This window comes from Callithrix jacchus, chromosome X (assembly GCF_049354715.1).
Source record: "Callithrix jacchus isolate 240 chromosome X, calJac240_pri, whole genome shotgun sequence".
Lineage (NCBI taxonomy): Eukaryota > Metazoa > Chordata > Mammalia > Primates > Cebidae > Callithrix > Callithrix jacchus.
The window spans coordinates 61,715,862-61,733,383 of record NC_133524.1 but is presented as its reverse complement, the minus strand read 5'-3'; the positions used below and the strand labels follow the sequence as shown (position 1 = coordinate 61,733,383).

The 17,522-nt window shown below is 36.1% G+C and overlaps 1 protein-coding gene and 1 long non-coding RNA gene across 4 annotated transcripts in view; one reads left to right on the top strand and one right to left on the bottom strand.

The window, feature by feature from the left end:
• The window catches only part of MTMR8 (myotubularin related protein 8), a 167,586-nt gene that overhangs the window by 32,853 nt on the left and 117,211 nt on the right, over positions 1–17,522 (top strand). For 2 of the 3 annotated variants that reach the window (XM_035289439.3, XM_035289437.3), the window contains exons 2-4: positions 7,966–8,088; positions 11,964–12,126; positions 13,349–13,506. In XM_035289439.3, the coding sequence (XP_035145330.1) occupies positions 7,966–8,088; positions 11,964–12,126; positions 13,349–13,506 (444 nt within the window). Of the gene's footprint in view, positions 1–7,965; positions 8,089–10,855; positions 10,912–11,963; positions 12,127–13,348; positions 13,507–17,522 lie in introns of all 3 variants that reach the window. The other variant, XM_078362807.1, reaches the window with a different exon arrangement.
• Positions 12,765–17,522, bottom strand: part of LOC144581023 (uncharacterized) — a 198,369-nt gene continuing 193,611 nt past the window's right edge. Inside the window, exon 3 of the long non-coding RNA XR_013531512.1 lies at positions 12,765–12,868. This is a non-coding gene — a long non-coding RNA (uncharacterized LOC144581023). The remainder of the gene's footprint in view (positions 12,869–17,522) is intronic.

The window sequence follows — 17,522 nt, the reverse complement described above, 5'->3', positions numbered from 1 at the left end:
CACTTTTGGCTTGGGACATACTCCCTAGATTAGTGTTACTGGGATCTGCAGATTGACTGCCCCAGCCCTGTGAGTTATTTGTCTGACAATGAAGTATTCTTTTCCGTTAAGTGCATATGTATGCATTTTAATTTGTCATTAAAAAATATTACAGCAATTGCACTCTTGGCCATTTATCCCAGAGAAATGAAAACTTGTTTTCATGTGGAAACTTGTGTACTAATGTTCATAGGAGCTTTATTCATAATAGCCAAAAACTGGAAACTATCCTTCTGTCCCTTCAGTTAGTAAATGGTTAGATAAATTGTGATATATTCATATAGCTGCAATACTGCTCATTGATAAAAAGAGGCAAACTATTGATAGATGCAAACAGTTGGACGAATCTTAAGAAAATTATGCTGGGTGAATAAGGGCAATGTCAAAATGTTACATACCAAATGGTTCTATTTATATAATATTCTTTAAAAATTAATCATAGAGATGAAGACCAGATTAGTGTTTGCCAGTGGTTCGATGGAGAAGGAATGGGTGTGACTATAAAGAAATAGAAGAAGGGAGTTTTGTGGTATATATGTATGTATCATGATTGTGATAATTGTTACACAAAGCTATATATGTAATATAATTGTGTGTAACTATACACACACAATTTATAACTGTACGTGGTATACCTGTATAACTACATGTGTAACGGGTATAATCTGAATAAGATCTGTGGATTGTACCAATGTCATTTTCCTGGTTTTGATACTTATTGTAAGATGGTAAAATTTGGGAGACTGGGCAAAATGTCCATGGGACTTTCCTGTAAACTTTTTTTGCAATTTCCTATGAATCTATAATTATTTCACACAAAATTTTTTTTTTCACTTTATAAATGTATATTTATTTACCACTTCATTTTTAAATATAGTTCAAGACCTTTTCTTCGAGTATGAGCCAGTGATTGGAATTCTATATTGTCTTTTGTTTCCTTTTTCTTTTTCTTTTTTTTTTTTAATTGTACTTTAAGCTCTGGGGTACATGTGCACATCCCACAGGGTTGTAAAAATCTTAACCTTAAGGATTACCCCTAATCCTGTTACTCTACATTTAGGCTACCATTTTCATTCCATTATGTTCTCACTCAATCTTTGTTTGCATACCTACAGTGTTTAACATATTTTTAATGCTGTTAATTAACTTTTTAATTTATTATGTTAAATAATTTTATGCAGTTTTTGAAAAAGTTTTAATGGCACCATATTTCAGATCTAGCTAATTTTTTGACATTTAATATGTGAAAAGCACCTACCTAGGAACTATAGTATTATTTATCTACTTAGTAGTCCATTTTAATATAATGTTCTTAAATTTACCTAATTCTTTTCCCTATTATTGGACATATAGGTGTTTCTAGTTTTCTGCTATTATTGATAGAATCTCAGGGAATATTCTCATGTGTATAAATTTGATTTTCTGATGATAAACTTCTAAGATAGGGTTATTGGATCAAAGGATACTGGTTCCTACTTATATGTTCTTGACATTTTTTCATATTGCTTTCTAAAAGTGATATAACATTATAATCAGCAATGTATAAGCATACCAGATTTGCCACAACCATTTGGTGTTTTGCAAATTTATTAAGTATGAAAGAGTGGTTCCATGTCATTTAGAATTAGCATTTCTGTCATAACTAGTGAAATTTAACTCATCACGTTTTTATTTTCTCTTATGTGAATTATCTCTTCATGTTCTTTGGCTACTTCATCTGTTAACCTTGCAGTGCTTCTCTTATAAATGTAAATAAGTTATTTATACTTTATAAGAATATATAATAAGGAGAACATTTTGATAATGATTGATTTGTTGATTGATTGAGATAGGGTCTTGCTGTTCACGTAGGCTGATGTGGAGTGGCATGGTGCAATCATAGCTCACTGCAGCTTCAAACTCCTGAGTTCAAGTGATCCTTCTGGCTCAGCCTCCCAAGTAGCTGGGATTATAGGCATGCACCACCATGCCTGGCTGGTTCTTTTTGTTGTTTGTTGTAGAGACAGGTTCTTGCTATGTTGCCCGGGTTAGTGTTGCACTCCTGGGGTCAAGCAATCCTCCCATCCTGGCCTCCCAACGGGCTGGAATTGTAGACTTGATCCACCATACCTGGTCTGTCTTGGATATTTAGGATATTCCTTTCATTAGAGCATATTTACAGTTACAGTCATGCATCACTTATCCATGGGGATATGTTCTGAGAAGTGCCTCACTAGGCAATTTTGTCATTGTTTGAACAACATAGAGTATACTTACACACAGACCTTCTATACACCTAGGCTATGTGGTATATAGTCTATTGCTCTCACTACCATTATATTTGTGGTTCATTGTTGACTGAAATACTGTAATGTGGTACATGACTGTATAAGGGAAAGGATCAAGGCCTCAATAGATAAATGAATATCCTTTTCTTAAATGTCTTCAGGGAAGAAGGTGATACCATTTTTATGTTATCCCTTTAAGACATATGTAATTTGCCTACATAATTGGTCACACTGATAGACTTTGAGCTAATGACTCCCGGGTGTCAACATGAGAATATGTGAAATGAAAAGAGCATTGGGCTGGGGACGTTCAGTGTGATCACAGGCATCTTGCCATTCCTTTTTTTTGTAAATGAATATCATGATGCCTAAGGATACGGACATACATGTTGGAACCATGAGTTCTGAACCACTTATTCACCTATGAGTGCAGATAAGTTAAAGAGGTCAACACTTTTTAAATATCTAAGATTATTTTCCATGTTTCTGAAAGGGAAAGGTGGCCTTTTTGTTTTGTTTTACTTTTCTAACCTCAGGTGTATTGCATTGAGTTCATCATTCATAACTAGTAAAATTTGGTACTTATCATCATTGGCCCTCAGTTCTTTGTACTTATCATCATTGGTCCATGAAAAGCTATCTCGTTTTTATTTAATTATTTAGTTAGCCTGTTTTTTTCCCCCCATTCCACTCCCCTGTCATAGGCAAGCATTCTAAGGTGATTAACGTGATTTGTATTTGAATGTGTCTTTCAAAACATGATAGTATTATACACATGAATTTTTAGTTTATATAGTGATGCCTTCTGTATATCATTCTGTTTCTTACTTTTTTACTTGTCATATTTATTTTGCTAAGTGTACCTCTAACCCATTGCTTCTAATAGCTTCATAATATTCTACCACATTTGACTTTCTGAATTGGCCCTTTCTTGCACTGCAATAAAGAAATACCTGAGACTGGGTAATTTTTAAAGAAAAGAGGTTTAATTGGCTCACAATTCTGCAGTCTACAGAAACTATAACACAGGCGTCCACTTCTGAGGAGGCCTCAGAAAGCTTACAATCATGGCATAAAGTGAACATGAGGAGCAGGCGTCTCACATGGTTGGTGCAGGGCCAAGAGAGTGCAAGGTGCCACACACCTTTAAACAACCAGATCTCACAAGAATTCACTCATTATGAGGACAGCACCAAAGGATGGGGCTAAACGATTCATGAGAAATTCACCCCCATGATCCAATCACTTCCCACCAGGTCCCACTGCCAACATTTGAGATTATTTTTCAACATGAGATTTGGGTGGGGACAAGTATCCAAACTATAATACCTGGTTATTCTCAAAGTGATGAACATATTCATCCTTATATGTCCTCTTATAGACTTACATGAAAATTTCTTTGGGCTCATTTTCAGGAATAGAATTGCTGAGTCATAGGATATGCATATTTTACTTTGATTAAGTAGTACCAGATTGCCCTTCTGAATGGCCTGCACCTGTCTATAACCCCCTGGTTGTAGTGGATGAGGATTTCTATATGCCTTCAACCTTATCAACACTTGCCATTTTCTAGCTTTCTAGTTTTTGCAAATCTTGTAGACTTAAATATCTTATTTTAATTTAACTTTATTTTAGTCCCAATATTTTGAACTTCTCTTCTTGGTTGTATGCTTCTGGGATTGCCTCTTATGCAACTTGACTGTTCTTATGCTTCATATATTTTTCTTTTCTTTTCTTTCTTTCTCTATTTTTTTTTTTTTTTTGAGACAGAGTCTTGCTCTGTCACCCAGGCATTTCTCCTGTCTCAGCCTCCCAAGTAGCTGGGATTACAGGTGCACACCACCATGCCTGGCTAATTTTTTGTATTTTTAGTAGAGATGGTGTTTCACCTTGTTGGTCAGGGCGGTCTTGAACTGCTGACTTCGTGATCTCCCTGCCTTGGCCTCCCATAGTGCTGGGATTATAGGCGTGAGTACAGGCATGAGCCACCATGCCTGGCCCATATATTTTTCTTTTGGGGCCTCTTTTTCTTGTTGATTTGTAGGAGTCCCTTGTATATTCTAGATAATAATTCCTTGGTATTTTTAGGAGTTGCACATATTTTTCTCCCATTCTGTTATTAATTTTAAAAAAGTCTTTCTCTGTTTCTAGATCCGAGGTACTCTGCATTTTTCCCAGCAACTTTATAGTTTTATGTAAAAGCTACATATAGCTACATCTAGAGTCTACTTTTATATGTCGTGTTAGGTAGGGATATGACTTTATCTTTCTGCATGTACTAATACTGTTTCACCAACACATTAGTAAGTACTCTTTTGTCCATCAATTTGTGGTGCCATGTTTATGCTCTATTACACTCTTATTTTTTACATCAGTCTGATTTTGAGCTCTGGTCCTTTTACAATGGTCTATTTTTCTGTTCTTGCAATAGTCCTAGAGAGATTTTTTGTTTTGTTTTGTTTTGTTTGTTTGTATTTTTCCCTAGGTATGTTTTAATACCTAGTGGGGCAAACCTTCCACTTTACTTTTTCAAAGGTTGATTTAGCTATTTCTAGGGTTTTGTTCTTCTATGTAAATTTAGAGTAAGTTTATTAGAAAATCCACTTTGAAATATGATTGAAATTGTATTGAATTGGTAGATTAATTTGAGGGATAATTGCCATCTTCATTATATTAAGTTGGCCTATCCAAGAGCATAGACATAATTTCTTTAGATTATCTTCTATATCCTTTATTAGACTTTAAAGTTTTATTGGTAAAGGTCTTATATATACTTGGTTAGGCTAATTTCTAGATTCTATATAGTTTTTGTGGCCATTGTGAATGGTGTTTTCTATTATGTTTTCTAAGTGGTCATTGCTGGTATAGGAAAATGCTATCGACTTTTGTAGGTTGATTTTATATTTGGTATCCTTGCTAAACTCTTTTATATTAGTTCTGAGAGTTTGGTTGATTTTTTTCTTTCATTTTTTTTTCTAGTTGGATGATTACTTTCTCTGTAAGGCATGCCAAACATAGCACTTTCTTTCTAATCCTTGCATTTCCTAATTCCACGCTTCCTTTTCTGATAGTATTTAGCTAGGATATTTAAAACAGTAGCAGTGATAGTTAGAGGTCTAGTTTTTCTTTTTTCATGATTTTAAATTAATGCATTTAGTTTCTTCATTATTCATAACATTCTTTGTAGGTTTTTGGTATTTAAGTTTTACCAAGTTAAGGATGTTTACTTTTATTCTTTGTTCACTAAGGATTATCATTATAAATAGAATTAAACTATGTTAAATACTTCTTTTTCTGTATTGATTGAGATAAAGCATATGATTATTCTTTTTGGTCATGTGATGTATTATATTTTCATTTTCTGATGTTGAACTCTCCATGCTTTCCTGTGATAAACTGCACTTGATCAAGATGTATTTTTAAAAATATACTGTTGGATTGATTATTTAGCATTTTTATGTCTACATTTCATAAATGAAATAGCCCTAAACTTGCTTACTTTATAATTGTCTCCATTTAATTTTAGAATCAAGATTAAATTGCCTCATAAAATGGACTGAGTAAACTTTATTCCTTTTCCAGTGAGTGGAATCAATTGGATAAGGTAGTAGTTAATTATATTTTGAAAGTTTAGTAAAATAAACATATAAAATCATCTGGGCCTGAGGGTTTTGTTAGGGAAAATGTTTGACTACCATTGCCATTTTATTTTTCTCTTGGGATTTAAAAACATGTCTGGTAAGTTTTCCAATTTGTTAGCGTATTGTTGATCATAATATACTTATAGTTTTAATTTTTTATGGTTTTCCCTTTTTCATTCTGTACTTTGGTTATTTACATCTTTTCTCTTTTTTAGCGAAGATCTATCTTATTAACCTTTTGAAAGAATTAAATTCTGGTTTGTTAATCTTTTTCATTCAGGCTGTGTATGTGTATCTATGGAGGAGGATTCTCTGGTTTTAAATTTCTCTCCTTTATCATCTTATTTCTCTGTTCTTTTGCTATTTCCATTGCATTGAGTGTTTAACTAGTTTGTTGTTAACCTTTCTCATTTCATGATAAACTTACTTAATGCTATATATTTACTTCTTAGTTGCTTACTGTCTCCTACAAATTTTTACTTGTTGTGTTTTTATTATCATTCACTTGTAAATATTTCTTAGTTGCCTTTTTCTTTTTAACCCAAGGTTAATTTAGTAATAAGCTATTTTGTTTTCAAACGTATGCTAAATTTTGGCTATGATTTTGTTATTAATTTCTAATGCTATTGCATTGGAATTGGAAAACAAACTGCATGATATTGAAACTTGGGAATGTATTGATACTTCACTTACAGCTGTAATCATTGTCTCTTTTTGGAAATCTTTTTTTTTTGTCTTAAATGTTGTATTTGTTGGATATAGAGCTCTATTCTATATATAATAGCTTGAGTTTTTTAGTTTTAATGTGTAAGTGTTCCATATCTTCACTTGATTTCTTTTTTTTGGTCTGCTTGACCTATGAGTTCCTAAGAACAGTATTAAAATATCCACCTGCACTTGTTCTTTTTCTCTTTGCAGTTCTGCTAGTTGCTTGATATATTTTTAGACTGTATTATACAATATGTATATATTTATGATGTATATGTCTTCTTGTCCTATTGCTTTTTGTCATGTAGTTCTCTTTAGTCAGATATTGAGACTTCTACCTCAGCTTTATTTTGGTTCATATTTGCCTATCTTATTGTTATTATTCTATCTTATTATTTTCATTTGTGACTCTAAAGTATATCTCTTCTAGTCTGAATATTGTTGAATCTTTTGTTTCAATCTGTGTCTTTCTTTTAATTGGTAAGTATAATTCATATACATTTATTGCAGTTACTTTTATATTGGGACTTCATTCTGACATTTCTTTTTACGCGTTTTATTTATGGTACTCCCTTTTTCTTTTTTCTTTTTCTCCTTTTCTGTTTTATTTTATTCTTGCCCTGTTACTTACGATCTGTCTTCATGTTATTTACCCTTAGTGATTTTTTTTTTTTCTGAGACAGTCTTGCTCTGTCACCCAGGCTGGAGTATAGTGGTGTGGTCTCGGCTCACTGCAGCCTCTGCCTCCAGGGTTCAAGCGATTCTCCTGCCTCAGCCTCCTGAGTAGCTAGGACTACAGGCAAGCACCACCACGCCCAGCTAATTTTTGTATTTTTAGTAAAGACAGGATTTCACCACGTTGGCCAGGATGGTCTCAATCTCCTGACCTCATGATCCACCTGCCTCAGCCTCCCAAAGTGCTGGGCTTCCAGGCGTGAGCCACTGTGTCCCGCCCCTACCCTTACTGATTTTTTACACATACGATAACTACATTCTCTTCCAGCAAGATAAGTACCTTAACAGGCTCTCAGGTTCTATATATTTTTCACTTATACATACCTCATCTTGTAAACTTTGTCTATAATTTTTGTCTTTTCTAGGATACAGGTTATCCTCTTACTTTCATAGTTTTTCCAGGGCTGATTTCAGAAAAGGTAATACAGATCATACTAGTTTGCCATCTTCACAGGAACTGAAAAGACTCAAGTTTTGTAGCAAATTAACAGCATTTATCTTGCTTTGAATTGCCCCCACTTCAATCACAGGTGGTGAGTTGGTAACTTAATCAGTATTTTTTCCTCAAATAACAGGTAGAAAACGTGAAATTGCTGGATCGTTATGTGAGTAAGAAACCAGCTAATGGGATTCTTTATCTTACTGCAACCCACCTGATCTATGTGGAGGCTTCTGGTGCAGCCCGGAAAGAAACATGGGTATGTTCATGAGAGGAAATATCAAAGGGTCTTAAAGAGTTGTGTATACATGCTCTCTATATGGTGGTTTCTTGAAATTTCAAGTATAAATTTTAAATTACTATAAAACTTTTTCTTCAAAGGACCTGTGCTAATAATCTTGCTATGGCCTGAATTGTACGACTCCTCTTTCTTCAAGTTATTGGCTGCGGTCATTGTAGTCATTTTATTCTACTTGGGTATATTCCTGAGGTTTAGCTAAATTATTTTTAGGTAGAATAGTTTCTGCTCATTTCCTGAAATAAGTTTGTAAGCATCTTGAAGTAATTTAAAGCCTTGCTACCCATAAAATGTAGTTCAAGAACCAGCAGCATCTGTAGCATATGGGAACTTGATAAAAATGCAGAATCTCAAGCCAAAGATTTTGAATTTCTAAAAAGGGCTTAGGTGATGCTGATGCTAAGGCCTCATGGACTTTACATTGGGCAGCAGTAATTTAGACCACCTCTCTGTCCTAAGACAGGATTTTACCTGAGTATATGTATTTGTGTGCTCACACACACACGTTTGTATGTGTTTCTTTTTACACCTTTAAGGAATGTTTTGTAATTACTTCAGCACCCCAACATTACTTTATGCCTTCCCCATCCTAAAAATCATAATTTAATCTTAAATATTAGTTAGATTTATGCTTAGACCTCTTCATTTATAAGAAGTACAACATGTTTTTTATATATAGCATAGCTTAGTGATTAAAGCTTTAGAGCCATTCTGCTCAGGTTGAAATTCCAGTTTCAATATTTACTACTTTTGTAACCTTGGGCAAGTTGTTTAACTTTTATGTGTCCTGCTGCCTTCATCTGTAAAATAGAGATAAAATAATACCTTGAATTATTTTTAAAAAGTCAACATAGAAGAATTACAAAGTGAATGTTTGTAAGTACTTGCAACAATGCCTGGAACATGGTAAATACTATCATATAAGTATAAAATAAATTGAATTGAGTATGCATATGAAAGAAGTATCTTAATACTTCCTTTTAAAAATGAACTTTCCCCATAGGAGATTGTATCTTGCTCCCGTTGGTGTGATGATAAGAATGCCAAAAGAGGAATGAGAACTGGGCTAAAATAAGCTCTGATACTAACTGGCTATGTAACCTTAGTTAATAGATTCTTCCTCTTTGGGCTTGTTTTTTTCATTTGTAAAGTGAGTTGGTTAGATTATATAATTAGTAAGGAATCTTGGAATTCTAACAGTTTAGGAACCAATTCTTTAGTACTGTTCCATGAGCCTATCTCCTATCTACCTACATTTATAGACAGTACACATGTCTCCAGATTTGTTCCTTTTGGGTATTATTTCAAACTCTAGATACAGTGGACTATATCTAGAAGGGAGAACTTACACTTATTTCTGCGTGTCAAAGGAGGCTTATTTACCCAGTTAGGGAAGTTCTTCCTAGCCTTAGTCAGTCCTACCTCCCTCCTACCCTTCCCAGTTTCACCACAATTGTTTGCCTGGGCCCTGATTTCGATTATCAGTATCATACTACCCGAACACACATCTCTCATGTTGAATGGAAGATCTTTGATTTTCTTGAGACTGAATAGATTAATTCCTATTACATTTTGTGATACCTCCAGAACTGCTATGGCAGGACTTCAGTTTGACAAAACATTTAAGATGGAAATTAATGAAGTCTGTAATCCCAGCACTTTGGGAGGTTAAGAAAGTAGGATTGCTTGAGGCCAGGAGTTTGAGACCAGCTTGGGCAACAAAGCGATACCTAGTCTCTACAAAAAAAAAAATATTAAAAAATTAGCCAGGCATGGTACCACACAACTGTAGTCCTAGCTTACTCAGGAGGCTGAGGCAGGAGGATCTCCTTTGAGCCTAGGAGGTTGAGGCTACAGTGAGTCACGATCAGGCCACTGCACTCTAGCACAGGCAACAGAGTGAGCCACTACCTTAAAAAAGCAACAAGCCAAAATAGACAAATGAGATCTAATTAAACTTAAGAGTTTCTGCACAGCAAAAGAAACAATCATTAGAGTGAATGGCCAACCATCAGAATGAGAAAATATTTTTGCAATCTACCCATTTGACAAAGGGCTAATATCTAGACTCTACAAAGAACTAAAGCAGATTTACAAGAAAAAAACAAACAAACCCATTCAAAAGTGGTCAGAGGATATGGACAGACACTTTTCAAAAGAAGACATTTATGAGGCCAACAAACATGAAAAAATGCTTATCATCACTGGTTTTTAGAGAAATGCAAATCAAAACCACATTGAAATACCATCTCATGCCAGTTAGAATGGCAATCATTAAAAAGTCTGGAGACAGCAGATGCTGGAGAGGATGTGGAGAAATAGGAACACTTTTACACTGTTGATGGGAGTAGAAATTAGTTCAATCATTCTGGAAGACAGTGTGGTGATTCTCCAAATATCTAGAAATAGAACTACAATTTGACCCAGCAATCCCATTACTGGGTATATACCTAGAGGATTATAAATCATTCTGTTACAAAGACACATGCACACGTATGTTCATTGTGGCACTGTTTGCAATAACAAAGACTTGGAACCAACCCAAATGCCCATCAATGATAGACTGGACAGAGAAAATGTGACACATATACACCATGGAATACTATGCAGCTATAAAAAACGATGAGTTCATGTCTTTTGTAGGGATATGGATAAATCTGGAAACTGTCAATCTCAGCAAAGTGACACAGAACAGAAATCCAAACACTGCATGTTCTCTCACTCATAGGTGAATATTGAACAATGATAACACATGGGCACGAGGATGGAACATCATACACTGGGGTATGTTGGGGGGTGGGGGCTGGGGGGGCACAGCGGGTGGTGGGGAGGTTGGGGAGGGATAACATTGGGAGAAATGCCCGATGTAGGTGATGGGGGATGGAGACAGCAAACTACCATGGTATGTGTGTACCTATGCAACAATCCTGCAACATCTGCACATGTACCCCAGAACTTAAAGTACAATAAAAATAAGAAAGAAAATTTATCCTAAGAATATGTTAATTATCTCCACATTTGCTCCATTCTTCGGTTATAGATACCATTGAAAGATTTCATTGAAGAGATGACTTTTCCAAATAAATTAGGGACTAGGGCATTGGGGTGGTGGGAGAGCAGAAAAGGCACTGTTGATTGGAAGACCATTCCAGGCACAGGACAGGGAGTCTCGAGAATGGAAAGAGCACATCCAGGGTCTATAGTTGCAGGAACTATAGAGTTTTTAGAATTCCCAGAGAAGAATCCTGGACTTATGGTTAGACTGCTGTGGTTCAAATTCTGTTTGTGCCACTTCTTGGCTATATGATACCTAATGAGGAATTCACTTCTCAGAGCTTTGTTTTTTTCATTCCTGAAACATGATGATTATACATCAAATGGCTCTTCTTAAATAGCTAATGGTCATGGACTACCTTGTTTATAATAAAGTAGAATACCAGCTATTAATAATTACCTTAATTAGTAGTTTGATATAAGCAAAGAAATTCCTACTTTCCTCTGTAACAATTATTCTGTGATTGTTAACTCCATCACAGCGTGCCAGAAGTCATCTATTCTGAACTGATGCACCAAAATTGTTCCACAAACTTGTTAATCTTGTATCCTTAAGGAGAGAGTTTTCTGACACTGCAGTCTGCTTCTCATTGCTTTACCACTATTATGCTCTATTTCTATTTGAGAGAACCCAAGTTGTATCTTACAAAGAATGATTGTAGGCTATAGATGTAGCCTACAGATCTGGTCATAGCGTAATCATTACTGAGAGTCAGGAATACTGATAGTGATAGAGATATTGCACATCTGTATGTTTATACTGGTTCTTTTATGTTTTTCAGATTGCACTCCACCACATTGCTACTGTGGAGAAGTTACCCATCACTAGCCTGGGCTGTCCCCTAACACTCCGCTGCAAGAACTTCCGGGTGGCTCATTTTGTCTTAGACTCTGACCTTGTGTGCCATGAGGTTTATATTTCACTACTCAAGCTTTCTCAGCCAGGTAGTTTTGATAGTATTTTTATCTAAAACCATTTTAGTATTTTTCCAAAATGGCGTAATAGAAAGATCAGGGTTATGGAGTTAGAGCAGGGTTTGGATCTGGGCTCTACCACTTACAAGCTCCATGATATTTGAGAAAGTTATAGAACCTCTGAACTCATTTTCTTTACCTGTAAAAGTCAGGAGAGTAAAAGCTCTCCAAGGGGGTTGTTTTGAGCCTTGAATACCTTCATGTATTAGTATATAGTAGATGTTTAATAGATATTTTCTTCTCTCTCCCTCCCTCCTTTTAAGTATCAACTTATGAATTTTTCCGCAGTTCAGGAAGAAAGATTGCTTTGGAACGAAATTTGTTTCTTGTTGTCCTGCAGGCTGTTTGACCCACAGTTTCCACCCCTGCTTTCAATTCCAACTAGAAGACTAAGGCAGTTCATCAGAGTCCTCACTAATGTAGGATTTAATGCTTCCTCCAGCCCACATCCTTAGGCTATTAACCATCAGCTTCCCCTGATTTTAGTCTTTGATTTGAATCAGGCTCTGACATTTTCTCTCCCATTTTCCCCCTTTGCCCAGAATAATTCCTCAATATTTGCTGATTTTTAGTGACAAAATTACCTGCTGAATGGCTCAGCATTTTATGTCTCTGATAGGCTCCATTCATCTCTGGAGAAGTTGTTGTCACATATATCGGTCAAATGAGTTATTTGATTGCATGCTGTATCTTGTGAAGGGAAGAAGCAGGACTGACAGAGAAAAGAGAGGAAGTGGTTATTTGTAAGTCAGAAGTTGCTGTTGGCCTGAGAAGTAGAATACAAAAGCATTGTTAAAGTTGTGCAACATGTTACAATAAGCAGTGCTATTGGGACATGGGAGCCCAGTTAAAAACTTTTGGTAAGGACTCCTTCCCTAACATGTGAAACCCTGAGCCTCAGTTCAGTCAATTATCCAGCATTCTTTGTTATAGGAAGCCAGGCAGAAAGATCCCACTTTGTGTTGATACCACAAAAAATTAAAACTTGTTTTTAAAAAGAAGAACCCAAACAATACTTTAGGTTTTAATTCCTTACATAAAGGCAAACTTGCACACACCACAGTCCTTTTCTAGGGCTCTCTTGACAAAACATTCCCTTTGGGAAAAGGAAATCTAGCCTTTATTTGCATTGTTTGATGATCTTTAGGTTTCATTCATCGTTTTGTTCCCCACGCCTATCTCTCCTCTCCAGCATTACCTGAAGATCTTTATGCTTTTTCTTACAACCCCAAATTCTCGAAAGAGATGAGGGAAAGTGGATGGAGACTGATTGACCCAATATCAGACTTTGGGCGTATGGGAATACCCAACAGATACTGGACTATAACAGATGCCAACAGAAACTATGAGGTAATTTTGTCTTTGTTGTTTTCCTTTTGGTGCATTTAATTAAAATGGCAGAATATCAGAAAACAAGATTTGGAAAAAGAGAAATCACTCATAATCTCTTTCTCCTTTTCATTCAACATTCCGCCATTCAACAAACATTTATTGAGTATCTACTGTGCAGTAGGTACCAAGTAAGAGATTTCATGGCCTAAAGCATAGGATTCTATGGGAGCATAGGTGCAGGACATGAAAATCAGTCTAGTAAGCCAGAAACAGCTTGATGCTTTGGAGAATAGCCTTGTGAAGACTAATTTACTTTAAGCATTTAAAAAATTTTTAAATATTATGAATACATGATAGTTGTACATATTTGTAGGGTACATGTGATATTTTTATACAAACATACAATATGTAACGATCAGATCAGGGTAATTGAGGCATTCATCACCACAAGCATTTATCATTTGTGTTAGGAACATTCCAATTCCATTTTCAGTTATTTTATTATTATTATCTCTAGTCATCCTGTTGTGCTACTGAATACTAGATCTTATTCCATCTATCTAACTCTATTTTTGTACCCGTTGAGGATCTTCTCTTTACTCCCCAACTCCACTACCCTTACCAATCTTTGGTAACCATCATTCTGCTATCTCCATGAGTTCTTTTTTATTAGCTCCTACAACATGTGAGTGAGATTATGCAATATTTATCTTTCTATGCTTTGCTTATTTCACTTAATATAATGTCCTCCAGTTCATCCATGTTGTTCCAAATGACAGGATTACATTTTTTTATGGATGAATAATATCCATTGTGCAGATAGACCACATTTTCCTTTTCTTTCCTTTCTGTTTTTTTGAGACAAGGCCTTGCTCTGTTGCCCAGGGTGGAGTGTAGTGGCATGATCACAACTCACTGTAGCCTCAATCTCCTGGGCTCAAGTGGTCTTCCCATCTCAGCCTCTCATGTAGATGGGAGCACAAGCACCCTCCACCATGCCTGGTGAATTTGTTTCATTTTTTTATAGAGATGGTGGTCTTGAACTCCCAGGCTCAAGCAATCCTCCCTCCTTGGCCTCTCAAAGTGCTGGGATTATAGGAATGAACCACTACTCCCAGTCAATAGTGGCTGTACTAATTTACATTCCCACCAATTGTGTATGAAAATTCCCTTTTCTCTATAACCTCACTAGTATCCATTATTGCCTTTTTGATAAAAGCCATTTAATGGGTGAGATAATATCTCATTGTAGTTTTGGTTTGCATCTCTCTGATGATTATCGATGTTGAGCATTTTTTCATGTACTGGTTGGTCTTTTGAGAACTGTCTTTAAATCTTTTATCTATATTTAATTGAATTATTTGTTTTTATTCTATTGAGTTGCTTGGGCTCCTTATATTTTCTGGTTGTTAATCCATTGTCAGATGGGTAATCTGCAGATATTTTCTCCTATTCTGTAGGTTGTCTTTTCACATTGTTGGTTGTTTCCTGTGCCATGGAGAGTTTTAGCTCAGTGTTACCCACTTGTCCATTTTTTCTTTGGTTGGTTGCATGTGCTTTTGAGGTCTTACTTGAGAAGTCTTTGCCCAGACCAACATCCTGAAGTGTTTCTCCATTGTTTCTTCTGCATATGGACGTCCAATTTTCCCAGAACTATTTATTGAAGAGAGTCCTTCCCCTAAATATTTGTTCTTGGTGCCTTTGTTGAAAATGACTGAACTGTAAATGTATGGATTATTTTTGAGTTTCTCTCCTAATTTATACAGGAGGAGAGGGAAAGAGGTCAGCAAGTGAGGCCTTATCATGAAGACAGTTGAGAGCAACAAGAGTATTTACACTTGGAAGTAACGTGTATATTTGTGTTTTAGAAAGATAACTCTTATTAGTGTGGAGAATTTGTTTTCTGGAGCAAAGAGTGCAGGAGAATGATATGTGAAGTTATGAGAACCTGAACTAAGGTAATGGCTGCAAATGGAGAGAAGGAGATGGTTTTAAAATATATTTACATGGTAGAGTTGAAAGCAGCTGGTGACAGATCAAATGTGCCTAGAAAAGTAGAGGAGTTTACTATGCATCCCAGCTTTCCTGGTTTCTGGCATTGATGACCTATGAGTAGTAGTGATGTTGACAAAGATAAGGACCACAAGAAGAAGGACAGATGGTATCTTCAATTTTACACTTGACTTCAAAGTGATTAAACAGATAACAATAATTTGATTTCAAGCATTTGGGTCTGGATCTCAAGAAAGAGCTTTGGGCCAAATGTGGACCTCTAAGAATGTGTTGCAGGTCCCAAAGACTGTTCCTCAAGTTTTGTGATTTACTAGGAGAATTCATAGGACTCAATGTATAGTCATATTTAAGATTATGATTTATTATAGTGAAAGGATATGAAGCAAAAATCAGCAAAGGGAAAAGGTTCAGGGTACAAAGTTGAGAAAACCAGGAACAAGCTTCCAGAGTCCTCTCTCAGTAGGACACGCTGAATTCCTCTAGCAACAAATTGCGGCAACACTTATGAAATGCTGTCTACCAGGAAGCTCATTAGAGACAAAGTGCTCAGGGCTTCTGTTGGGGCCTGCCCACATAGGCACGTTCTGCCTAGTATGTGCCAGAATTCCAGATCCCCAGAGGAAAGCAGGTATGCAGGATAAGCCACATTGTTTGCACAGTTTAAGTACAATGCAAGTAGGCCATTCTAACAGTAGTGTGATGGTTAATATTGTCAACTCGATTGGACTGAAGTATTGTTTCTGGGTGTGTATGTGAGAATATTACTAGAGGGGAGATTAACATTTGAGTCAGTGGACTGGGAGAGGCAGACCCACCCTTAATCTGGGGGGGCACCATCTCCTTGGCTGCCAGTGCAGCTAGAAAAAGCAGGCAGAAGAAAGTGGAATCAGCAGACTTGCTGAATCTTCGGATCTTCATCCTTCTCCCGTTCTAAATGCTTCCTGCCCTCGAACATCAGACTTCAAGTACTTCGGCTTTTGGATTCTTGGACTTACACTAGTTAGTGGTTTGCCAGGGGCTCTTGGGCCTTCGGCCACAAACTGAAGGCTTCACTATCGGCTTCCCTACTTTTGAGGTTTTGGGACTCCAACTGATCCACTACTGGCTTTCTTGCTCTTCAACTTGCAGATGGCCTATTGTGGGACTTTACCTTGTGATCGTGTGAGTCAATTCTCCTTAATAAACTCCCTTTCATATATACATATATCCTAGTAGTCCTGTCCCTCTAGAGAACGCTGACTAATACAGGTAGCCATCAGGCTGCTATGATAATTTTTCTGCAGAGAGAGTCATTGGTGTTTAAGTGATATTCCTGAATTGTTGATCTTTATTTCCAGCTTTTTTACTATCATAGTAAGACTGTGATTGCAATGACTTTCTGGTAACATAGCTTTGAATGTCTACTAGATATGGGACTTGATGAGCTGTGACTTTGCAGTGTCATCTGTGAGGTGGCTTGTTAGGGTCATGTTAGAGAGCAATGAGTAGAGATTGGGGGTAATATCTGTGCACCTCAAATGTGTGTCTGAGTCTCCCAAATAAGGTCTAAAATATTCTTGGTCTTTTTGATGTATATAACCTTCTGAGCTCAATTGGGGGCTCCATTTATTTTTCCTTGTATGGCTGTCTTCTCCAAAGTTTAAGTCCAGGTAAAGGGGATGGGTATAAAACATTTTCTATGTTTTTGCATTCTGGGGACATTGACTTTAATGAGTTACATAGAGCATTCTTGATCTGATCTACCTTTAACTTTTTTTTTTTTGCCTGTTCAGTTTATATTTGTTTCATCTGTTGTTAAATATTTGGGGTTGTTCTTAGGGGAGTGATTAGAATTAATTTTGCAATGTCAGGTCTGTGGTGTTATAATATTTTATCATTGTCTCTTTGGAAATACGTATTTTGGTAATTACTAAAGTCTGATAAACTTGAGAAAATACATCAATCTTTTCGTAGAGTTAAGTTACACCTAAAATGTCAACACCACTAGCAGACTAGCATTTTAAGGGCCCTCCAGATACGAA